The sequence below is a fragment of the Oryctolagus cuniculus genome, chromosome 4, assembly GCF_051225735.1.
Source record: "Oryctolagus cuniculus isolate XC-2025 breed Fujian yellow rabbit chromosome 4, ASM5122573v1, whole genome shotgun sequence".
Taxonomy (NCBI): domain Eukaryota; kingdom Metazoa; phylum Chordata; class Mammalia; order Lagomorpha; family Leporidae; genus Oryctolagus; species Oryctolagus cuniculus.
The window spans coordinates 122,460,166-122,486,500 of record NC_142870.1 but is presented as its reverse complement, the minus strand read 5'-3'; the positions used below and the strand labels follow the sequence as shown (position 1 = coordinate 122,486,500).

The 26,335-nt window shown below is 35.9% G+C and overlaps 1 protein-coding gene across 14 annotated transcripts in view; it reads left to right on the top strand.

Moving 5' to 3' along the window:
• The window catches only part of RSRC1 (arginine and serine rich coiled-coil 1), a 447,518-nt gene that overhangs the window by 231,610 nt on the left and 189,573 nt on the right, over window positions 1-26,335 (top strand). Inside the window, exon 6 of one of the 14 annotated variants that reach the window (XM_089332165.1) lies at window positions 8,640-8,693. The exons of the other annotated variants lie outside the window; for them this stretch is intronic. Within the exon in view, the coding sequence (XP_089188291.1) occupies window positions 8,640-8,678 (39 nt within the window). The 3' untranslated portion in view covers window positions 8,679-8,693. Of the gene's footprint in view, window positions 1-8,639; window positions 8,694-26,335 lie in introns of those variants that run through there. 14 annotated transcript variants of the gene reach the window in all.

Genomic DNA, 26,335 nt, shown 5'->3' with positions numbered 1-26,335 from the left:
TTCTCTCTCTGTCTCTCTCTCTCACTGTCCACTCTGCCTGTCAAAAAAAAAAAAAAAAAAAAAGAAAAAAAAAAGAAAATCTGTAAACTATAGGAAGTAGATTTTTAAAAATTGTTTTTAAGAGTTTTAAATTTTATTTGAGAGGGAGTGGAGAGTGAGAGAAAGTATGTCTTTTAATGGGAGTCTAGCTAGGTATGAAAGGTAGTGGTTTTATTTGTCCTGAATATCTTGTGCCACATTATTGAAAAAAATGTAATTTTTTTTACTTCATTGCTTGATCATTTTCTTCTGCATCAATATTCTTCCATATTAAAGGGTACTGTGTAACACTTAGAGCAGCAGAAATAAAACCACACTGGACTTAGCTGATGTAAAGCAGTTGCCTGACTAGCAGCTGCCCTGCTGTGGGCACGTATAGTTGCTTCAAGTGTTTTATAGATAGTCAGTGAAGATTTGAAGTGAAAGAAAGCCACCAAAGTATTACTGAGTCTTGGTGTGTTGCCAGATTACCCCTGTTCTTATGAGTTTCAGAAATGACATGGTTTCTATGACAGTTAAACAAACCATTAGAAAGCCTGGGTTTAAGTCCTAGCTTTGCTCCCAATTCCAAGTTTGTGCTAATGCATACCCTGGGAGGCAACAAGTGATGACTCAAGTGGTTGGGTCCCTGCTGCACACATGTGAGACTTAGATTGAGTTCCTGCTTCCTGGCTTTAGACTGGACCAGCCCAGTTGTTGCAGGCATTTGGGGAGTGACCAAGTAGATGAGAAATGTCCCTGTCTGTCTCTCTTTCTCTCTAACTTCCTGCCTTTGATAAAATAAAATTAAGCTAGTTTATAGCACAGTACCTTACTGCTTTCCCCCTTTTAATTTTCATGGATATTAGTGTTCCCCAAGTTTTGTGGCAGTTTTGAGGATTGCTTCATACATGTTCAAAAACACAGATCCCTGGAATAATTAAAAAAAAAAAAAAGTTCTACAGCTCCTTCATTAACCCCCTATTGAGACCTTCCCTGTCAATCCCACCTAGAGCAGCCTTGTGTGTGAGGCTTTCCCCTATTTACTAGGTCACGTGGCTGATCTTCCTGGATGGTCTTCAGTCAGAACTTAGAAATAGTGCCTCTCTCCCTTTGTATATTATGTGCTATTAAAGGAAGTATCTAACATGAGTGCATCTTTTAAGATTAAGGTGAATATAGCTTTGAGTTTTTATTTCCATCCCTCTGTTTTCTTTGAACACATAAATAAGATCCATGTTGAAGGAAGTCCTGTGGTTGGAGTTTGGATCAGAGAGAAAGTTAAGTGACATATACATACTCTGAACATGGAAATCACAAATTTGCCAACTAAAACATCATTATGAAGTTTACCTCATCTGCTTTAACTCTCTCTTTCCTGATGGCCACTTCTCAGTTCAGCACACGATTGCTGATGGACTTGCTCGATGGCTGATCAGGCAACCCCTAAAATGTGCAAATCTAACATAATTCCAGCTTCATATGGTCTCTCTAGCTACATTTATAATGTATGTTGGTGAGTAGAATATTGAGTAAGTCAAAATACTTTATTTCATGTTGTAATTTTCGTTAGCATACTACTCGACTGTATCAAATCATTAAAAATATATTCCGTCTTGAGATTTTTTCCCTACACAGTTGGACTTTTTTGTTACTTAGTTATCTTAGTTACTAATTTAATATTATGATATGAATTTTGTAAGAAAGTGGCTTTATTAATAAGGTATACTACCAATATTTATATATATATTTCTTTAAACTTCCCTTCTCCCAGAATTGGGACTCTATATTTTTTTTTAAAGATTTATTTATTTTACTTGAAAGTCACAGTTACACAGAGAGAGGAGAGGCAGAGGCAGAGGCAGAGGGGGAGGGAGAGAGAGAGAGGTCGGTCTTCCATCTGCTGGTTCACTCCTCAGATGGCCTCAGCTGGAGCTGCGCTGATCCAAAGCCAGGAGCCAGGAGCTTCCTCCAGGTCTGCCACATGGGTACAAGGGCCCAAGTACTTGGGTCATCTTCTACTGCTTTCCCAGGCCATAGTATAGAACTGGCTCGGAAGTGGAGCAGCCAGGTCTTGAACCAGCACCCATATGAGATGCTGGCACCAAAGGCAGCGGCTTTCTCCACTATACCACAGCACCGGCCCCAGGACTCTATCTATATTTTAAGGTTTAAATAGAGTAAATAAGTTTCTAATTTTTCTTTTTTCCTTTTTTAATAAAGATTTATTTTATTTATTTGAAAGAAAAAGTTACAGAGAGAGGTAAAGACAGAGAGAGGTCTTCCATCCACTAGTTCACTCCCCAGATGGCTGCAATGGCCGGAGCTGTGCCGATCGGAAGCCAGAAGCCAGGAGATTCCTCCGGGTATCCCACACGGGTACAGGGGCCCAAGGACTTGGGCCATCTTCTACTGCTTTCCCAGGCCATGGCAGAGAGCTGGATTGAAGAGGAGTAGCGGGGACCAAAACTGGTACCTCCACTGGGTCTCCCACACAGGTGCAGGGGCCCAAGGACTTAGCCATCTTCTGTTGCTATCCCAGGCTATAGCAGAGAGCTGGATTGGAAGAGGAGCAGCTGGGACCAGAACTGGCGCCCACATGGGACACCAGCGCTTCAGGCCAGGGCATTAACCTGCTGTGCCACAGTGCCGGCCCCAAGTTTCTGATATTTCAACAAAAATTTTCTCTATTCTGTGAATTACCTACTAAACAACCATTTCTGAATATCATGGTAAAGGTACCTTTATTTCTTCAATTCATTATCTTTATGTAAACAGGTATATTATTTCAAAAGGCTACTGTTAAAGTAAGAATTTTGGCACTTGTTAAGAAACTACTTTAATAATCAAGATTTGTTTGTGTTTGAAGTAACTTAAGATGGCATTATTGAGAAATAATGAGTCAACACTAAGATCTATCTAAATTTGCCTACGTATTCCTTGATACAGTCACTCAGGAGTCCAAGAGATACTGCTGACTCTAGGACTAAGGCTTATTTATCTTAGTAAATAATGTGAATGAGAAGTTGTGGAGAAGTGAAGAGTAAAAGGATGTTGGGGACAGAGATCTGGAATACTTTACTACTACCAATACAAACACAAATTTCCTGTCTTTTTTCCAAAGTTTTATGTATTTGAAAGGCAGAGATAAAGAGAGACAGATGGACAGAGGGAAATTTTCTATTCAATGTTTCACTCCCCAAATGCCTGTAACAGCTGGGCTGACCAGGCCGAAACCAGGAGCCCAAGACTCCATCCTGGTCTCCCTTAAGAATGGCAAGGACCCAACCACTGGAACCATCAGTTGCTGCCTCCCAGGGTACACATTAGCAAGAAGTGAATCATTAGTGGAGCAGGGACACAAACCAAGACATTCCAATGTGAGATGTAAGCATCCTAAGCAATATTCTTAGCTGTTACACCAAGCACCCACTCTACAGATTTTCTAATCTAGCCAATAATTTATTGCATAAGAGAGCATAAGCATTTTCCTGTCTGAATAATTGTTATGTATGATATATATAATTTGAAATTGCCTGTGAAAGAGAAGACTCATCCACTTGTTAACAAGCTGTTTAAGATCTTCTTTGGAGCCAGCGCTGTGGCACAGTAGGTTAATCCTCCATCTGCAGCACTGACATCCTATATGGGTGTCAGTTCTAGTCCCTGCTGATCCTCTTCTGATCCAGCTCTGTTAGGACCTGGGAAAGCAGTGGAAGATGGCCTGCACCCACATGGGAGACCCAGAAGAAGCTCCTGGCTCCTGGCTTCTGGCTTCAGATTGGCCCAGCTCTGGCCATTGGAGCCATTTGGAGACTGAACCAGCAGATGGAAGACCTTTCTCTCTGTCTCTTCCTCTCACTGTCTATAACTTTACCTCTCAAATAAATAAATATTTAAAAAAAAAGTCTTCTTTGTACCAGGTACAGAGAGATTATAAAACATCTTGCCTTCAGGACTTCACTGTTACTCTGAACAGTTATATAACTTAGTGTCTTGCTCTAGGAGTAAGGGAGACTTCCAGCTCATACAATCATATTGCCCCTGAAATTAGAATAAATAAGAGTAAAGGTCAATTAAATTTAATGAACCAACTTAAATTAGTGAATTGTCATTTCAAAAGTCAAAAATGAAGTAAGGCTGCTTTAAAATTCACAGTTTTAAAATGAATGGGATTTGAAAAATCGTTTGTTAATACTTTGGAACTCAAGTTCTTAAATTTCAGGGGACACAGATACTTTTGAGACTCTTGATAAAAACTAGATTCTCAGTCCAGAAAGATATCATGGTGTGTTATTTCAGGAAATTCATAGATTTCGTGATATCCATCCATAATACTTATATTAAAAATGTCCTTAGTATCTCCATAACCTTTCATTCATCTTCCCCTTCTGCCTCATCTTCCTTATGTCCTTGTTTCCATCAGCCTCTTTCCTTCTTCATGTGTAGGTAACATTCTCTTACTTCTGTGGTGTCTCTATTTTCTTTCTTTGATTCTTTTCTTTTTTTGCCAGAATGTCCTCTTTTCTCTTTTCTCATTTTTCCTGCTTACTTAGCTAGAACATGGATTTGAAATATATTTTAAAACCATTATAGCGTATTTTGAATGGCTTTAGTTCTATTGGAGTATTTCAATTAAAAATATCACAGTCACTTTAAATGTAATAAAAAAACAACAAAGTAAAAGAAAAAATTACTTTTACAAGTATTGTTTTGTACTTCATTCTAGTCTTTTTCTTAACATTCTGTATATTTATATAATTGTGTATGAGTGCATTTTGGCTGTGGAAGTTTTCCAGGATGTAGACAATCTAGTTTTTTAGGAGTTGCTTTAGGATTACAATATGCTTCTTTAATTCATCACAATCTACTTCAAGTTTATACTGCTGACTTGCAATAAAATAGGAACTTTGTATGAGTTCGTCTTTATTTTTTTCTTCTTTGTACCTTTGCTTTCATAAATATTACATCTAGGTACTTGATAAAGTTAACAGTACTGTTAAAACTTTTGCTATTAGCAAATATGTGTTGAAAAAATTAAGAGTAGTAAACTAAAAATTATAGGCACATGGTCATTTATATTTACTCACTCTTCACAGTGCTCTTTATTCCTTCTTGTGGCTCTAAGTTACCATTAGTATCATTTCCTTTTGGTCAGAAGGACATACCCAGTATTTCTTGTTAGGGCAGAGCCACTAGAAGTGAATTACCTCATTTTTGTTTATCTGTGAATATTTTTTTCCTTTATTTTTTGTTGATTGTAGAATTGTTGCTTAACAGGTGTTTTCTCCTCGGCACTTTAAAAATGCCATTCATCTTTCCTTCTTGTCTGTATTATTTCTGTTGGAAAATAAATCATTAGTCATATTTTTATTTGTGTGTGTAATGACACTTGTCCCTTACTACTTTTAAGATTTTCTCTTTGACTTTGTTCAGTAGGAGTTTGATTGTGATATACATGAGTGTCGTTCCTTTTGCATTTGTCCTGTTAAGGTTCATTGAGCTTCAGTGATTTGTATGTTAGTTTTCCATCAAATACGATATTTTTGGTCATTATTCAAGTTTTTTATTCCTGTTACCTCCTTATGTGCTGTTTCTTTTCCTGAAAAAATGGAATTAAAGGATAAGAGTTTTTTTGGTGTAAAAAACTTTTTGAAATCTATGAATAATTTTTTCATTATACACATTTTTCAATAATCTTTCTGAAGACCCCTCTTATCTGCGTTAGAATGTTTGGTGGTATCTCACATTATTTTGTCTGTTTTTTTGTAGTTTTGTTTTTTGGCTTAGATATTTTTATCCATCCATATTTGTGGATACTGATGATTTTTTTTCTGACATCTCAGATCTGTTAATTAGCCCATCTACTGAGTTCCATTTTCATTTTAGTTATTGTACGTGTCAACTACAAAATTTCCATTGGGTTCCTTCCTTTGAGTTTCAGCATTCTCAGTTCCTCTTACCATATTTTGTTCAATCAATTTATTCATTGGTCTTTGCATATTTTTCTTTAATTCTTTGAACATATTTACAATAGCTTCTTTGAAGTCTTTACTAAATCTGGGCCAATTTGAAGTTAGTTTAGCTTCTTTTTTTCCTTGATTATGGGTTGACTTTTCCATACTCTATTTTTTTCCTAATTTTTGGTTTAAAATTGGAATTGTGGGTAATATGTGACTCTAAATTCCACAGTATTCTTTTGAGGGTTTAGTGTGTTTGTTTCAGTAGATTACCTTCTCTGGACTCAAACTATGACATTTGTTGCCTTTGCAAATTTAGCTGTTGGTATCTCATCTTTGTTTTTGTGTTTGCTGATACTGTCTGCTTTTTTACCTCCTGCTCCTTAGCATTCTTCAATATACATGTATACTTTAGTGGTCAGTGAATGATTTGGGCAAAGGTCATGGCCAAATACCTCAAGGCCATAAGGCTTCTACACTGTGGCCTGGATGTATGTGGAGGAGGAATACATTCAAAGGTGGAGCAAATTCACATCATCCAGGTTTTCAGTCTTCACCTGGCTCTCTAGCATCTTCTGCACGTGTATGTAATTTAGAAGCATGTAGAAAGTTTGTAAACTCAGGATACTATAACCCCTCAACTTTCAATGTCTGCTTGTTAACTGTTTATTATTCTGCCACAAGCCTGAACCGAGCTTATCACCTCTGATAGTAAAGCAGTGTGATTTTTATTTTATTTTTAAGATTTATTTTATTTATTTGGAAGTCAGAGTTATAGAGAGAGACAGGTTGAGAGAGAGAGTTGGGGAGGAGGGGAAATAGCTTTCATCCACTGGTTCAATCCCCAAATGGCTGCAACAGTTGAGGCTGTGCCAGACCAGAGACAGGAGCCAGGAGCTTCACCTGGGTCTCCCACATGGGTGCAGGGGCCCATCTTGGCCCATCTTGGGCTACCCATCTTCTGCTGCTTTCCTAGCCACATTAGCAGGGAGCTGGATCAGAAGTGGTACAGCCAGGACTCAAACCAGTGCCCATATGAGATGCCAGAGTTGCAGGCAGTGGCTTAACCTACAAAGACAAAATGCTGACCTCAAAGCAATATTGAATGTTTTTATCATTCAAACTTGGGAGAAATGATGTATGCAAGCAAACATGTAAAATCTTGCCTTTCCTTCTTGATGAAATAACAGTATTTCTCAGTAAATTCTTAGGTTGTTATCTACCTTTGGTTAGTTCCCAGTGCTCTGAAATGGTTGTTTTTACTGATTTTGTGTAGATTTCTACTTGTTTTCTATGGGGAATGATTCTCCTAATCTCATGGTGCTATAATTATAAGTAAGAATACACACCATTGTTAGTATTTCAGGATAGTTTCTTAGTATCTTTGTTTTGTACATCCATATTAAATAACATATTTCACATAAATTGAATCAACATTATGATTTAGTTTACATCCTCTATTTTCACTTAATTGTGTAGTATAACTTTCTTTGCCATTAATGCTTCTGTAAATATCTTAATATAGTTTTTTGTAAAATATTCAAAATTTTCCTAAGAGATTTTAATATAGCTGTATCATGCTTTAATATACCAATATAAACAAATAAATTGAATTATTTCTCCATTGTTAAAAATTTACTGATGTATTGTTTTCAGTGAATTTTCAGTCATTTTCTCTTCTACATACTATAAGGATGAACATAATTGTGCATTGACCTTTTTATCTTAAGTAGTTGCTGTAGGCTCAATTCTTCAAATGAATATCCTATGTCAAAGGATATGAATATTTTAAATGTTCTTAATATATAGTACTCTGTCATTTTGTAGCTAATAAGCAATTTTGAGTGTTTTCATATTTAACATTATATTTAATATGTATTCTGCATTTCATTAAATAGTGTTTTTTAAAAGGATTTATTTATTCATCTGAAAGAGTTATGCAGAGAGAGAGAGAGAGAGAGAGAGAGAGAGAGGGAGGTCTTGCATCTGATGGTTCACTTTCCAATTGGCCACAACAGCCGGAGCTGTGAGGATCCCAATCCAAAAGCCAGGAGCTTCTTCCTGGTCTCTCACGAGAATGCAGGGGCCCAAGGATTTAACCCCGTCATCTACTGCTTTCCCAGGCCATAGCAGAGAGCTGGATAGGAAGTGGAGCAGCCGGGACTTGAACCGATGCCCATATGGGATGCTGGCACTGCAGGTGGTGGCTTTACCCACTGCGTCACAGTGCCCCATCATTAAATAGTGTTACCTACTCCCCCCCACCTTTTTTTTTTTTAAGATTGATTTATTTATTTGAAAGGCAGAGTTAAGAGAGAGGGAGAAGCAGAGAGAGAAAGAGAAGATTGCCATCTGCTGGTTCACTCCCCAAATGGCCGCAATGGCCAGGGCTTGGCCAGTCCAAAGACAGGAGCCAGGAGCATCATTCAGGTCCCCACATGGGTGCAGGGACTCAAGCACTTGCGCCATCTTCCACTGCTTTCCCATGTGCATTAGCAGGGAGATGAATAGGAAGTAGAGCAGCCAGGACTTGAACCGTTGCCCATGTGGGATGCTGGTGCTACAGGTGGCAGCTTAACCCACTACGCCACAATGATGACCCCACCTAATTCCTTTATTGATGAATATTTATTTTCTTTCCTGGTGTTCTTCCCTTTAAAGAACATCTCTAGGGGACTGGCTTTGTGGTGTAGTAGATAAAGCCATCGCCTGGAATGCCAGCATCCCATATGGACATCAGTTCGAGTACCGGCTGTTCTGCTTCCAAGCCAGCTCCCTGCTAATGGCCTGGGAAAGCAGTGGAAGATGACCCAAGTGCTTGGGTCCCTGCACCCACATGGGAGACCCAAAAGAAGCTCCTGGCTCCTGGCTTCAGTCTGTCCCAGCCCTGGCCATTGTGGCCATTGGGGGCATGAGAATGAGAGGATAGAAGACTGCTCTCTCTCTCTCCCTCTTTCTCTCTCTCTGTAACTCTGACTTCCAAAAAAATAAAATAAATCTTTAAAGAAAAAGAGAAAATTTCTGAAATATCAGAACAGTCATATTTTCATGTTTTAAATATTTTATTCTAGAACACACTTGGAATATTTTCTTATAGAGTATGAGTACCTGTAATCGTCATTTCATACATTTCAAATTGCTTTCTATAAACATCAAATCAGTTTATAATATTGCTAGTAATCGAACACCCAAAAATCAGTTACATTTTTGTGCACAAATGATGAGCTCAGTGAGAAGAAATTATAAGACCAATCCCATTTATAATAGCTATTAAAAACACATACTTGGAATAAATTCAGCTAAGGTTATGAAAAAAATCTGCAATGAAATTATAAAACACTAATGACAGAAATTGAAGAAGACAGGAAAAATGGAAGTAATCTTACTTATTCATTGATTAGAAGAATTAATTTTATTCAGATGTTCATACTACCAAAAATAATTCACAGATCTAACACAATCCCTGGCAAAATATCAATGACCTTCATAGAACAGGAAAGAGTAATCCTGGAATTTATATGGAAGCACAAAAGATCCCAAAAAGCCAAAGTAATCTTGAGGAAAAAGAACAAATCTAAAGGCATCACAATACCTGATTCCAAGACATACTATAGGACTTTTATAATCAAAACAGCGTGGTACTGACATAGAAACAGATGCATATACCAGTGGAACATAATAGAGATCATAGAAAGAATCTACATATCTATAACTGTTCTTGACAAAGGTACCCGAAACATAAACTAGTGAAGACAGTCTCTTCTATAAATGGTGCTTGTAAAACTGAATATCCATTTGTAGAAGATTGAAAATAAGATCCTACCTGAATCAACTCAAAACAGATCAAAGATCTAGATGTAAGACATGAAACTATGAAACCACTGAAAGAAAAGATAGGGGAAATACTTTAAGACATCAGTATAGGCAATCATTGTTTAGATATGACCCCCAAATCATAGGCAACAAAGCAAAACTAGACAAATGGGATCATACGAAACTAAGAAACTTATCTGTAACAACAAAATAATTAACAGAATGAAAAGACAACCATCAGAATGGGAGAAGATATTCAAACTATTCATCTGACAGAGTATCCATAATATATAAGGAACTGAAAGAAACTCAACAACAACAAAAGCCAAACATTCAGTTAAGAAATGGGCAGAGAATATGATTAGTTCACAAAAGAAGAAACACAAATGACCAACTAAAATGTAAAGAAATGTTCAATATCACCAGTTATCAGGGAAATGCAGATCAAAAACCACAACATCATCTCATTCTAGTTGAAAGACTGTTCGCGAAAAAAAACAAAACTAACAAATGCTAATGAGGATGCAGAGAAAAGAATACCCCACTTATATAGTATTAGTAGAAGTAAAAATTAGTACAGTCACTATGGAGAACAGCAGAGAGGTTCTTCAGAAAACTAAAAATAGATCTACCATATGACCCTGTTGTCCTACTTCTGAGTATATATGCAAAAGAAATGAAATCAGTCTATTGAAGAGATACTTACATTCCCTTGTTCATTGTGGTACTATTGGCAATTGCCAATATATGGACTTAGTCTAGGTTTCCCTTCAGTGAATGAATAGGTGAAGTAAATGTGGTATATCTATACAGTGGGTTATTATTCACCTATAAAAGAGTGAAAGTCTGACATTGACAGCAAAGTGGTTGGAACTGGAGATCATTAAGTTAAGTGAAATAAGCCAAACCCAGAATGACAAATATATAATATGTTCTCTCCATACATGAACATTAAAAAAAGTTGACCTAAACTAAGAATAATGATTACTCATATTTGGGAAATATGGGATAGAGAGGAATAGCGAAAGGCTGGATAAGGGATACCACAACACAATCAGGTACAGGTAATAGATTCTCCAGTGTTCCACAGCATAGTGGGGTGACTATAGTTCACCTAATGTATCATATACTAAAGAAAGAACTGGAAGAAGAGAAGTGACAGACTTTAAATATAAAGAAAATATAAGGAAATGGGTATGCTAATTGCTTGATTTGATCAGTTTATGTTCTATACATGTGTTGAAGTATTCCATGATACTTCATAAGATATGCCTATATGATCATGTTAATAAAAAATTACAAAAGAAAAATTGAGAAGAACCCAGTACCCCTAGTGAAGTATAAGAGCTTTACACCACTAGTTTGTATTAAATATAATTTCCATTTTCTAATTTGCATATTTTCTAGTATGTTAATGACGGAATTTTAACAGAAATCTGAAGAGAGAGTTTGACTATGATTTTTCTGTGTGAGTTGTCTTATGCATTTTATCTTGTTCTTTTATCTTTTGTGAATTAGTCACTTTATAATCATTTTATAGGAGCTTTTCTTGAAACTAATCTATTAATGCTAGGATAAATTTGCCATTATTAATTTTACTGTCACTATGTTGCCATTTAGTTTAATTCTCTGTTGTTTGACATTTTTTGATATAAAATTGAATATTGTTATGCAGTCAAACTGTCAGTCTTTTTCCTTTGTGATTTCTTTGTTGCTTCTAAGCTTAAAACGTCAGCCCTTCCCCCAAGGGAATTCTTATTATTTAAATTGTCACTTTTTTAGTTAAAAAATAATTACCTGCATTTCATATGTTTTAACTTTTAAAGTTTTTATTGAGTTGTGTTCATTTTCTACATCAGAATGTCTAAGAAATAATAAACCAAATATATGCAGAAGATAATCTTAAATAAAATTGCACTTTTCAGAAATTAAAAAAAAAAGGTTACCATATTGGTACAGTGGTCAATTTAAAAAAAAAAGTACAGTAAAGGTTATTTATGTGGTTAAGAGTTGTGGTTACTATTACCAATTTACCGTGCAAATGTATTGTTAGTTCTTTTATTAAAAAAATGAGATTTATTTATTTAAAAGGGAAGGAGGGAGAGAAAAAGAGAGACAGAGAGAGAGATGTAGAGATCTTCTGTTCACTGGTTCATTCTCCAGATGACTGTAATGGCCAGAACTAGTGCAGGTCAATGCAGGAGCCAGGAGCCAGGAACTCCATCCTGGTCTCCCACAAAGATGGCAGGAGCCCAAGTAATTGGGCCATCTTCTGCTGCTTTCCCAGGTGCAGTTGCAGGGACCTGGATCTGAAATGAAGTAGCTGGAACTGGAATCAGCACTCTGATATGGGATCTGGCCTCACAGGAGGCAGCTTAGCTCACTACAGCACAACATTGGTCCCAAGTTGTCCTTTTATAATAAATATTATGAAGTGTATAAAGCAGAACTTTTGATTGTTCATTTTATTACTGTTGTAACTTTCATGGATAAAAATAGGGCTTACTTTATATCTCTCTTTTTTTTGGGGGGGGGGGGTGGCGGGTAACAGAGGGATCACAAAAGTACCAGCGAGAAAGACAGGAAGAGAGAGTTGTCTAGTTTAGAATTAAAGGCTGAAAAAGAATATGTACTTCATACATTTGTACACTACTTTGACTCTACAATAGAATTCTAAAAGAAATATAGCAGCATAGATTAATAATTAAGTTTCTGCCAATACTTTTTAATCATGACTAACAACAACTATAGTTTTGGACTTTCCTTAAGCAGGGATCATTAATTATGATGAATTGCAAAATGATTTTGTGATTATACTAATGTCAACTAAAACGCCAGTGTTTAATCATCTATATCATTTTCACCTATTAAGCTGGTTATTGATCCTAGGTCTCCTGAGGCAGAAGGCTAGCATATTCATCCATTATAAGTTTCACTTCTTAACAAAATGTATCTTTAACCTCATGGTAGAAATAAGTATTTGTGTCACATCAAGTTATAGGCAAATCTTTGTTTTTCTAGTTTTTAGATCAGATTTAAATGTACTAAATGTGTGATATAAATATATACTTAACTATAAAAATTCAGTAATATTAAATTACTCTTTTCCCTTTTTCTTTTGTTGTAACACCCATTTTTATTGGTCCATCACAAAACTACTTGGAAGGCAGGTAGGATTAAGGTTAAAAAGGAGGAAAAGTTGTCATTTTGCAATATATATTTTTCTAGCTCTTTCTAGGATCTGCATTTAATTTTTAATTTTTTGTTTTTACAAAAATAGATCATTTTACATAGTAGTTTTGTAGCCTACTCTACTACAAATGTAATATTTTTCTATGTTATTGAATATCTTCACAACATTTGAAAAATTCAATCTGAAGGGCTTTAAAAAATTCATGGAAAAATTTAACTGAAACACATGCTTAGTTTCCATGAACTTTTTGAAATCCCCTAGTACAATGCTATGTCTGCCATGGAGTTGGGCCACAAATTATTAAATTATTATCCTTTTGGTAATCCTTTTTTATTTTCAGAAACATTGTAATGAGTATACCTGTGGATGTTGGAACTAAAGCCCTCAGTGATTACAGTCAGGAACAGAATACAGTTCTGACATCAGTCAGCCTTTTGTCTTTTGTCCTTTCCCTCCCTTATCAAGTTGTTGTTCATCTTTGAAACATGCCTTCTATACAACTATTCCATCCTGAAAATCACTTAGTAAATCATCCAAATAAAATACATCATTTTCTGCAGTACATTTATAGTTACATAAAAATATAGATAAATATTTATTTGACCTTTAGTTAGTTTGTATCATGCATTTGTAATGTCATGAGTCAGACAGCTGGATAGTAATGTATTTTTTTTGTAATGTATGTTTTGAAGAGAAATCATCTTGTAAAAACTTACAGTAATTTTAGCTTTTGTTATTGAGTAGGAAAAGGCTTCAAAAAAGTAAATTTGATCTGTTAGAGGCACAGGAAAGTAACTATTCAAAGATAGAAATTGTAACTTGGGGTGAAGTACAGAAGGTTTTGTTAAGAGTATTAAAAACTTAAGTGAAGTTGATGAAGTAGAAACAAGCAGGTGCTCCAGCTGATTGGAGCCGCTGAGAATATATTCCCTTCCCAGCCGCTGTGGGAAGATACAAAGGTGGATAAACAAAATTAAGAACTAGAAAGAAAATTTGTCACAGAGAATAGGTTTCTTATAAATATGGTTGGAATGCTCAAAGGATATAAAAAATAGGAAGTATCATTTCAAACTGACTCCTAAAAGGATCAGGAAATGCATTTATGTCATTGTTTAAAACAGTGTCTCACAGACCATTATGAAATGTTAATATTAATGAATTAAAGGATGTGCTGTTACTTAAAGTTGCAGTAACCAAACAAGAAGATACCTTATAAAGATGCTGGAAAATAAAAAAATATATTTATACTTAAATAAAGTTCAGGGGCCTGTGTTGCAGCATAGTAGGTATCATTGCTGTCTGGACTCCAGGATCCCATATAGGTGTGTTAGTTCATATCTGGGCTGCTCTGCTTCTGATTCAGCACCCTACTGGGGGCCTGGGAAAGCCATGGAAGATGGCCCTACTGTTTGGGCCCCTGCCACCTACCTGGGAAACCTGGATGAAGTTGCTCCTGGCTTTGGCGTGGCCCCAGTGCTTGCAATTGCAGCCATCTGGGGCACGGACCAGTGGATGGAAGATCTCTCTTTCTCTGTGTCTCCCTCTCTCTCTCTCTAGTTCTGATTTTCAAAATAAAAGTGTAAATCTTAATAAATAAATAAAACAAAATTTAAGACTATCTGAAGTTTTCCTTATACATCACTATGTACTCTTTCATTTTAGAAAACATTTAGGAGAGATAGCCTATACCACTTTAATAAAGATTTTGAATACTCTCTGAGTTGTGAAACAATCTGTATTTTAGCCAGCCAATCAAGTAGAGGTAGAGAAAGATAGCAGAATTTTATTTAGCATTTCTACAACTAATAATGAGTTGGGGATTCCAAGTAGAAGGTTGTGAAGAAATAAAAACAGAGGAAAGAAAACACAGGACATAGTTGAGAAATAGTGAGAGGCAATGTGTTGCTAAAATGTTGGTTGAAAGTAAAATAGAAGAATAAAATTGGGATATTATTGATGGTATTAAAAATTGAATTGGTAATTTATGCTTAATCTTGAAGTAATAAAGTCATTGAGGTCTTTTTAAGTAGCAACGTAATTGAAACCTTTCATTTTGAAGATAATTTTAGCAGCAGCATCTAGAATGGACAGGATAAATGGAGAGTTTACAACTGCAGTAGTTTAGATCAGAGGTCAACAATAGTCTGAATCAGGGTCAACCTTTTTATTATAAAGGGCCAGGTAAATGTTTTATGGGTCATACAGTCTGTATCACAATATTCAGATTGTCAATATCACAAATATTCAGATTTGCCACTTGCAGCTACAGATTGTAAACAGGCTGTGTATTTGTATAGTATAATGAAGGTATTTCAAGAGGTTCACTGAAGGGACCAGTTTGTGTTGTAGCAGATAAAGCCACCTCCTGTAATGCCAGTATCCTGTATGGGCGCTGTTTTCTGTCCCAGTTGCTCCACGTCCAATCCAGCTGTCTGCTAATGCGCCTGGCAAAGCAGCAGAAGATGGCCCAAGGTATTGGGCCCTTGCACCTATGTGGGAGACCTGGATGAAACTCCTGGAACCTGGCTTCTACCCGGCCCAGCCCTGGCCATTTGGGGAGTGAACCAGTAGATGGATGATCTCTGTCTCTCTCTGTCTCTCCTCTCTATAACTCTGCCTTTCAAAAAATAATAATAATAAAATCTTTAACAAAGAAAAAATTAATAGAAAATGGAATTAAAAGAAAAGTTTATTTTGATTAAAAATTTTGAAATCCATGCATGTTTTTCTTATATTGCTTTCTTCCATGAACTCTTTGGAGACCCTGGGTATACATGGATTTCATAATAACTTTATCTTTTAATTCCATTTTCCATAAACCTCTTAAGTACTCTTTTAATAATGGATTGTGAAGATAGGTGCTTAAATAGTCCTATAGGATTTTGTAACCTTAAGTTCCATTTCATGTCTTTAATTTAACATTGCATCTGTGAAATGACACTTATAAGATGATATATTCTCTGGTTTTTAATTAAAAATAGCTGTTAAATGACTTTTTTGTAAATATTTAATTGTTTAGAGAAAGTGGTAAAACTCTTAAGATGAATTTGCTTGAGAATGGAATACTTTTTTTTTTTCTTTTTAGGGGTTCTTTATTTAAACTAACTTGGTGCTAAGTTCTAGAGGCAAGATAAATCTGCTTTTGAGCTATTTGTAATATTTCTAGCTTAGACCTTGATTCTAAGAGATAGAATTATAGTAACAGTTAAAATGAAATGTAGCTTGAAATATGATAAGCTTTTGATATGTGTCTCTGTCATAGTAAGATTGCTTTTTCTTTAAAGGAAACTGCACAGTACCTATATTACAAATATGTTTAATATTTTTAAAGGTGTACATCTGTAAAAGCTTGATTAAAATGAGATTTTTAGAAGGCACTCATAATTTTAAGGTCATAAGTGAAAGCATCCAAAGACTAAACGGTTATTTATTTTTAACTTTGTATAGTCTATTCTAGCAATTAAAAATGATTATATTTGTCTTTTATTACCCTATGAAAATTAATAAATCAATGAATTTCAAGCTATGAGGCAGTGTAATATTGTTAAAAACAGATTTTGTGATTTGGATTCAATTTCAAATTCTGCCACTTTGTCAGCTTTGTGAGTTATGCTAATTTATACTTCATTTAAAAGATAGTATTGAGAATGCCTGACTTGTTAAAGTTGTAATATGGAATGAAAAAAGCTTAGCATAGATTCTGGAACACCATTAGTGTAAAATAAATAATAGCTATTATATTTTTTCAAAAGAGATATTACTTTTTTCAGGTTGCTATGCTTTCAGGGACATATCTCATATTGGCTGAAAAATACATAACACATAGACATTAATAGACATATATTTGGAACTCATAGGATCACTTTAAAAATTGCCATTTTTCTGTCAAGTTGCTTGGTTTTAACTTACTCATTATATGCAGATTGTATTACTCCTTATTACTACTTATTATTTCTCATACCATTATCATTCCCCCAAACGTCTGTCTTTTGAGAATGCTAAGAACTTAGAAGAACTGAAACTACTCTCTTTTTTTTTTGAAAATACTATTAAAAACAAGAAATTTGGAGTTATTGTATCTGATTTCAAGAGTTAGTATAAAGCTGTAGTACTCAAGATAGTGTGATATTGGCATCCAGATTGGCAAACACATGAACCAGAATAGTCTAGAAAGATACTTAGAGTACATATGGCAGGTTTACTTTGACAAAGTTACAAAGGCAGTTGAGTGGAAAAATGATAATCTTTTCTGCAGATGGGTGCTGGAAAAACTGGATAACTATATTGCTAAATTTAAAAAAGGCTTCAGTGCATACTGTTTACAATATACAAAAATTAATTGAAAACATATCATGGAATGTTGCTGTGGCATGGCCTTCTCATTCCACCGTAATGGAATTACATGTAGAAGAAAAAAAAACCTCAAATCTTCAAGGATAAATCTTTGTGAATTGGGAACATGTTAAAATTTCTTAGATACAGCACCATAGAAAGCATCATTCATAAAAGAAGAAGTTGATGGGGTGGTCTTTGTCAAAAATCTAATCAGACTTTGCATATAAAATTGGAAATTATATATGAGAGAAAGTACTTTGTTACAACAGAGAAATTGACAGAAGCTTTGAACATTCATTTTACCACGGAAGATATATGGATAATATATAAGCACATAATAAAAGTGTTCAACAGCACCATTCAATAGAGAAACAACTGTACTGAGGTACCTCTACATACCTGTGAGAGATTTGAAAATAAAAAGACTGATATGCCAAGTGATAATCAAGATGCATTTTGGAAACAACTTGGTATTTTCTTTAAAAAGTTACAGATATAATTACTGCATGATCCAGCCATGGATTTTACCCAAGATATAAGAAAGCACATTTATACAAAGGTTTGTACCTGAATGATTATAGTATTTTTTGTAACAACAGCAGCAAAACTGGAAATAATTCAAATACTGTTGACAGGTGAATGCATAAAGATGTTACAATATATCCTTACAATGAAATACTATTCAGCGATGAAAAGGAATGAACTATTGATAGAACAACATGGTTGCATTTCAAAATATTTGTGCTGAGTTTAAAAGTGAAATACTAAGTATATTAAATTTATTGTACTTTTGTAATTAGACCACAATAAAGCTTTGAGAAAATTTTTTAAAGATTTATTTTTTATTTATTTGAAAGGCAGAGTTGGAGAGGAAGAAGGAGAGACAGTGATTTAGAGATCTTCCATCTACTGCTTAATTCCCCAGATGGTTGCAACAAGCTAGGGCTGGGCCAGGCAGAAGCCAGGAGCCCATAGCTGCTTCTGTGTCTCCCACGTGGGTGCAAGGGCCCAAGCACTTGGTGAATCTTACACTGCTTTCTCAGACACATTTACAGGGAGCTGAATCAGAAGTGGAGCAACTGAGTTTTGAACTGGTGCACATGTGGGATACCAGCATCACAGGCAATGGCTTAACCAACCACACCACAACGCCAGTTCCTGTTTGAGAAAATTTTAAGGAAAGATAAAAATAACACACATGCTTGGCACAAGGTAGATATTTAATAAATAGAAGTTTATTTTCTTTTTTTTTTAATATTTATTTATTTGAAAGTCAGAGTTACACAGAGAGAGAAAGAGAGAGTGAGTTCTTCTATCCGCTGGTTCACTCCCCAGTTGGCCGCAATGGCCAGAGCTGCACCACTCCGAAATCAAGAGAGCCAGGAGCCAGGAGCTCCTTCTGGGTCTCCCATGTGGGTGCAGGGGCCCAAGGACTTGGGCCGTCCTCCACTGCTTTCCCTGGCCATAGCAGAGAGCTGAATTGGAAGTGGAGCAGCTGGAACTTGAACCGGCACCCATTTGGGATGCTGGCACTGCGGGCAGCGGCTTTACCCTCTATGCCACAGCACCAGCTCCAGAAGTTTCTTCCTCTTTGATTATTCTATGATTCTTGGAATCAGAAATTATGTCTATGCATTTTTTATCCTCAACTTGTAGGACAGTCCTTTCTACATAAGAGGCTATGTGTAAACTTTTTGAACAAATGAAAGTAATATATTTTGAATGTTTGAATTTTATGTCAAGATTTTATAAGAGTTCAATAGTACTTTTCACACCTACAAGATCCAAAATATTGAAACTGTACATTTTATTCAAACGTAAGTTTTCAATTTCATAAGTAGATTAAGGGTTACTATATGTTCTTTTTATGTCAAGAGAGATTATGATAATATGAAATTGAGGGTAGTATCCAAAAACCATTCAAACTAATATTAATTTTGATATGGCAAAATATTGCTAGCCCAGTTTTGTTTCCAGCTCTGAATTCTCTCTTTGGCTCAGCCTCAATCTTTCTTTCAGACTTTCCACTTCCCTGTCCTTACCAACTCCCAAACTGTTGTTTGCAGGTGGAGTGACTTCAGCTTCATCAACTTTTAGAAATTCCATAATGGTTCAGGGAGCTGAATACAAATGGAAGTGAGAAGGATGAGCAAATAGTTTAGTGTAGATCAGTTTTATGTCAGGATGAGCTTCTCTTTGATTTTCTTTTTATAGAACCAAGACTCAAAGGATTTTTCTGGATTTGGAAATTAGCCTCAGCAGTATTTTGAGAATCTAAAACTTCAGTGTATTTATAGTGAACTCAGGGTGAGACTAAGAAAAGAGACTAGGCATTGAGAATGGGCCACTGCATAAGTCATCATGAGGCTGATATGCTTTTGTTTTTTGTTTGGTTTTGTTTTGAAGTTTGATCTTAAGAGCATTTGTTTTGCTTGAGAATATGAGTACTCTTCTCTAACCTGGATCTTAAAGTGGAAATAAGTTGGTATACATGGCTGCAGTGGAGAGGAAAAGAAGCAAGAGGAAGACTCCTAGGCCCTCTCCTTCTATCAAAGGATTTCTGTTACTTTAGCATTTTTAAGTCCTGCATAAGAATTTCTAGCAGCAGTACAGTTTTCCTTCTAAGAGTTAAAATTGTAGTACAGTGTTGTTCTAGTTTTTTTTTTTTGTTGACAGTTTTAACTTTAATACAGCCTTTAAAAATCTTTAAAGTTATTATTTTTCTTACTTTTCCATTATTGTCAATTTATGTTTATAAGAGAATCATATTTATATTCTCTGTAGATCTATTTTGATGATATTTGTTTATCTAATTTTATATCACTAATTTTGATATAAGGAATATTATTTTTAAATTGGTTATAATATTCTCTCTATAAGTTTCCTAAATACAGCACAATTATGACATTGTACCCTTAAATATGTCCTTGATTAAAGATTCTTTGAGAAATTCCATACATGTGTGTTTGGTGTTATTATTATTTTGAATAACATAGGTACCATGTACCAGTTCTGATGAGATTCATACTAATGCTGAAGTATATAATACAGAGTCAAATAGCTAAAGCATTAGATATCTTGGCACTGAAACCCCAAAAGTGATTTTTTCCTGAGCTAGATTATATGATCATACTTATCTAAAAATAAATGATAAAATGTTTTTAAACTCTTTCTTCTTTCTCCTTAATCTTTTCCTATAAAGTAACTACAGAGAGCAATCAGACTGATAACAACTTACATCAGACTGTGTTCTCTCATTCTCCTCTCTAAATCCCATCTCCAGGACTACTTTTTCTGAGCCAAGCAGCTTTCTGATAATAGAAAGGCAAGTGGGGCCCAGAGAGTTCCCGCCAAGCAGCCTGTTGAAATGTTTTCCCTCTTCTGAGACAAATTCTTGTCTAGAAATCATGTAGCGAGTCCTTGTGAAAGATTTGAGGTTATAGGGGCTGGCATTGTGGTGCAGTTGGTTAAGCCACCACCTGCAACACTGGCATCCCAAATGAATGCCAATTCAAGTCCCAGCTGCTGCACTTCTGATCCAGTTCCTGACTAATGGGCTTGGGAAAGCAGTAGAAGATATCGCAAGTGCTTAGGCCTCTGCCTCCCACATGGGAGACCGGGATGGAGTTCCAGGCTCCTGACTTCTCCTTGGCTCAGACCCAGCCATTGGGGCCATTTAGGCCATTTGAGGGATGAACCAACAGAGTAAAGAAATTTCTTTCTGTCTGTCTCTTCTCTCTCCCTCTCTAATACACACACACACACACACATATGTGTATGTGTGCACTCATGTGTGCATGTTATGTGTGTGTCTCACTGTGTAACTCTGCCCTTCAAATAAATAAATTAAAAATTTTTTAAATGACAGATTCAAGAAACAGGTGACTGAGAAAGATTGCAACTGAAGAATTCCATATTCATTCAATGTATTCACCAGTCACAGTAAAAAGACATCATTTTGCTTGTGCAAAAAGTGAGAGAGTATTTGTATCTACATACCCCATCCAAGAAAAATAGTTGAGTGGTAAATTTCATCAAAGTCAAAATATTTACCAAATACAGATTACTTTAAAAATCTAATAACATTTATCCCTATTGTCAGAGTTCATCTTTGTATTTCATAGATAAAATTTAGGAAGTTGTATCACCACAGGCAAATGTATTTAGAATGGAATCATTTTATTTACTATATCAACTGCATTGTTTTGGATTATTTTCTTTTAGAAAAGAATGAAAACCTTATTATACTTTTGAATCTTTGTAAATTAATTACTGTGACTTGATGAGTATGATAGTGATTGAGGTAGAAGGAACATGAAATTTGGAGTCAGTGTTTCTTAATTTTAGTCCAGCATTTACTAGTAGAGGCAAATACTAAAAATCCTATTCTCTGGCTTTCTTTATGAAGTTGTATGTTACAGATTGTGGGAATAATTGGTGAAAAATAATATATCATAGCAGCTATCTTTATCCTAAACATTAACTATCAGAAATCTCTAGGTTTAGTCATCACTATATTTTCAAAATAGTGGCTATAATGGGGGGAGGCAAGGGATGCTATGGAGGAAGATTTAGGATTTCATGGAATAGGAGACTTTACTATTATTGTTAATATTTTATTGGAAGTTGAGTATACGTTATTCTGTATACTCTTCCTATGTCTTAAGTTATTCTTAATTGTTAAACCCAATGCCATCTCACTAGTCCCAGTGATCAATTTCTGTTCACAACTGATCATAATGATAGGACTAAGAATCAAAGGGATCACATTAACAAGACTAGTGTCTACTAGTACTAACTGATAGAATCAAAAAGGGAGAGAATGATCCAACATGGGAAGTGAGATACACAGCAGACCCATAGAATGGCAGATGTCCTAAACAGCACTCTGGCCTCAGAATCAGCCCTTAAGGCATGCGGATCCGGCTGAAAAGCCCATGAGACTATTTCAGGCATGGAAAGCCAAAAGACACTCTGGGGGGAAAAAAAAACCTAAATGAAAGATTTCCACGAGTGAGATCCCAGTGGAAAGAATGGGTCATCAAAGAAGGAGGTACCTTTCTCTGAAGGGAGGAGACAACTTCCACTTTGACCATGGCCTTGTCTAAATATGATCAGAGTCGGTGAACTCAGGGGGCTTCCATAGCCTTGGCAACTCATGACAAGAGCCTAGGGTGATTACTGAGGCCATAAACAAGAGTGTCAATTTGTTAAGTCAACAACAGGAGTCACTGTGCACTTACTCCTCATGTAGGATCTTTGTCCTTAGTGTGCTATACATTGAGATTTAATGCTATGACTAGTACTCAAACAGTATTTTTCACTTTATGTTTCTGTGTGGGAGCAAACTGTTGAAATCTTTACTTAATGTATGCTAAACTGATCTTCTGTATATAAAGAGAATTGAAAATGAATCTTGATGTGAATGGAAGGGGAGAGGGAGTGGATAAGGGGAGGGTTGGGGGTTGGAGGGACGTTATGGGGGGGAAGCCATTGTAATCCATAAGCTGTACTTTGGAAATTTATATTCATTAAATAAAAGTTTTTAAAAAATAGATTTTAGTAAAAAGTAAGAATGGGAATAGGCGAGGGAGGAAGAAGAGGGGTGAGAATGCAGGTAGGAGGGTGGTACAGGGGGAAGAATCACTGTTTCTAAAGTTATGAGATGCATGAAGTTTATAGTCTTCAAATGAAAGGCTTCTGGTGAAAAAAAAATTTCTCTGTGAAATGAAAAAAAAAAAAACTTAACCAGTAAAGTGTCTAGGATTTTTCTATCAAAGAATACTCACTGCTTACAAGGACATTCTTAAATGTATGCTTTATAATTCTTAGCTTGCTTAGAGCCAGGTATATCATATCTTTCTTGCTATTCTAGTTATGTTATATTGCACAAAGTATCAAGTTTCTACTATGTGTGGTAAGTAGATGGCAGAGGTCTTGGGGTTGAACCTAGTGCAGAGAAATACTGTTTGTTCCACATAGTATTAATTTTCATGGTGACTTAATTCTTGTGAAAAATTAACAAATTTCATAAGCCTGGGCTTGCACTTCTGCATTATAGCAATCAGTTGATGCTGAGTGTCCACAGCTTCCTTGAGCTGGGGCACTTGCTCTACAGTTTCTGAGCTCCCTACTACTAATACTAATGCTAGTATTAATACTAGTGATGAATGTCAGTTGCCATTTATCATCATAAATGTTTATATTAACTGCTTGGCCCCATATACATTTTTGTTTATGACTGTTAAATTATAGTCAGTAGATGTCACACAGTCTTCTATTGATATTTTGCTGTGACATTTTAATTTGAAGTCACATATTTTCCATGCTTTATAACTTCATATGGAATGTTTAAATACATCCCCCCTACAAACGTACAACATACTCTTGTGTTTCACACCTCCCACAATAATCCAGTCAGTCCCTTTGTTTTCCTCGTTAAATGTTTCTCAAACGGAATTCCTCCTGCCCAGCTTTCTACTCCTGCCTCTGCTCAGGTACTCATCATCTCACCTGGAATTCTTTAATTGCCACCTTGCTGATCTCTTTGCCCCAGTCACATTCCTTTCGACTCATCCTCAAACATTTTGCTAGAATAATGTATCTAAAGGCAGACTTAGCACATCACTTCTATGTTTAAAATTCTAACTCTCTCCATCTTCTGTGGCAGGAGTCAGCATACTTTTTTAAAGGTCTAAATCATGGTTCTTTTAGGCTTTGCTGGTTATAAGGCTCCTGCTACAGATGCTCAACTTCTATTGTTGAATTGAGCACAGAGCGCCATAGACAATATGTAAATGAGTTGGCTGTGTTCCAGTGAAACCTATTTATAAAATCAGGCTGCTGTTTACAGGGCTATCATTGTTCTATGATATACAATACTGTCCCAAGTCAAACAGTAGGATTGTGACAGCTACAAGGAAAAAAAATTGGACATTTTTAAAGATTTATTTATTTTTAAATTTACCCTTTCATTTATATTTAAATTATATTTGAGAAATATAAACTTCATGCATTTCATGTATACAGATTTAGGAACATTCATTCCACCTTGCCTCCCACCCTTCCTTACTCCCACCATTCTTTCTCCTTCCTCTCACATTTCCATTCTTATTTTTTACAAAAAACTTATTTTTTTGAAAGACAGAGGTACGGAGAGAGAGAGGGAAAGATGGAGATCTTCCATCCACTGATTCATTCTCCAAATGGCCTCAATGGCCAGGGTTGGCCTGTACCAAAGCTAGGAGCCAGGAACTTCATATGGGTCTCCCACATGGGTATAGGGGGCCGAACACTTGGGCCATCTTCTATGCTTTCCCAGGCACATTAGAAGAGAACTGGATTGGAAGTGGAGCAGCTGGGACACTAACCAGTGCCCATATAGGATTCCAGCATCACAGTCTTTGGCTTTACCTGCTATGCAACAATGCTGGCCCCAAGATTTATTTTCTTTATTGGAAAGGCAGAGTATCACAGAAAGGAGAGACACAGAGAGAAAGAGATCTTCTATCTGTTGGTTCACTCGCCAAATGGCCACAATGGCTGGTATGGGGCCAAGCTGAAGCCAAGAACATGCGACTCCATCCAAATCTCCCACTGGCGGGGCAGGAGCCCAAGTACTTGGTCCATCTTCCCCAGCTTTACTAAGCACATTAACAGGGATCTGGATTGGGAGCAGAGTAGCTGGGACCTAACTGGTGCTCAGATAAGGGATGCTGGCATCACAGTTTGTGGCTTAACCTTTTGCACCATAATGCTGGCCCCAAATCATTTGCTTTATTTATTTATTTATTTATTTATTTATTTATTTTCACTTTTGCTTGAAAGGCAGAGAGGGAGGATGAGACAGAGGGAGACAGAGAGAGGAAGAGAAAAAGAGAGAGGTCAATCTTCTATCTGCTGGTTCCCTCCCCAGATGCCTTAAACAGCCAGAGTGGGTAATGCTGAAGCCAATAGCCTGGAACCCACTGTAGATCTCCCAGGTGGGTGGCAGAGACCATGGCGTTTAAGACAACACCTGCTGCCTCCAAGGATGTGCATTCGATTAGAGGCAGAGTCAGGACTCAAGCCAGGCACTCCAATATGAAAAGCAGATATCCTAAAAGATATTGTAACCACTAAACCAAATGCTTGTGCCACTGCTCAAATTCGTAAGCCTTCTTGAGCATATCTTTCTTTACCCAGTTATTTAATTCTTTTCATTCAGGTTGATTTTTTTCACAAATAACATGATATTCAAATGTATCACATGAAATGTTAATTCTAAAATGCTGTTTTTATATGTGAACATGGAGTTATTTAGGTTTTCCCTTTAAATTACCTATTTAGTTTATTATGGTTATCTTTATAAATTTGTGGTGAAGTAAAGTCCTGAATACTGACAACAGTTTTCAGCAGATCTTAGGTAACCTTGATGCAATCCATGTTATAGTTTACATACTACCAGGCTGTTATGCAGAAGTCCCGGTGTAAGATTATTAGTAGGAAAGTAGTTCAGTTTCAGCATTATCTACTCCTTTGAGTCAAGGATCACTGAGAACAATTTTAGGACCATTAGTAGGAATTAAAAGCATAGAAGTTATATTGTGCCCTGTCTTTGACACGGTTGTTCCTTTCAAATCATTAGAAAACCAAAATATTTGGTTTTATGGTTAAAAATGCCTGAGATGTTAGACTTCAAATTTCTACTATATTTATATTCTAATAGGTCACTTGCATGTTTTCATATGTGAAGAAATAATACAACTAGAGAATATTCACATAATCACATATGTGAATTTTGCCTCATGATATTTCAGTTATTTATGTTATTTCTGATTGGTACACCATTGGGTAGTAAAGGGGCCCTTTTCCAATAAAAAAAAAAGAATGTCATTATTGAATCCTATGAATAATAACAAAAAGTATAATTTGTGAAGGTGAGAGAAAATCGGTAGTACTCCTGTGACGAAATTTTGTTAATATGTAGATGGATGTTAATATTGATTATGATAAGCGTCTCTAAATTTTCTGATAC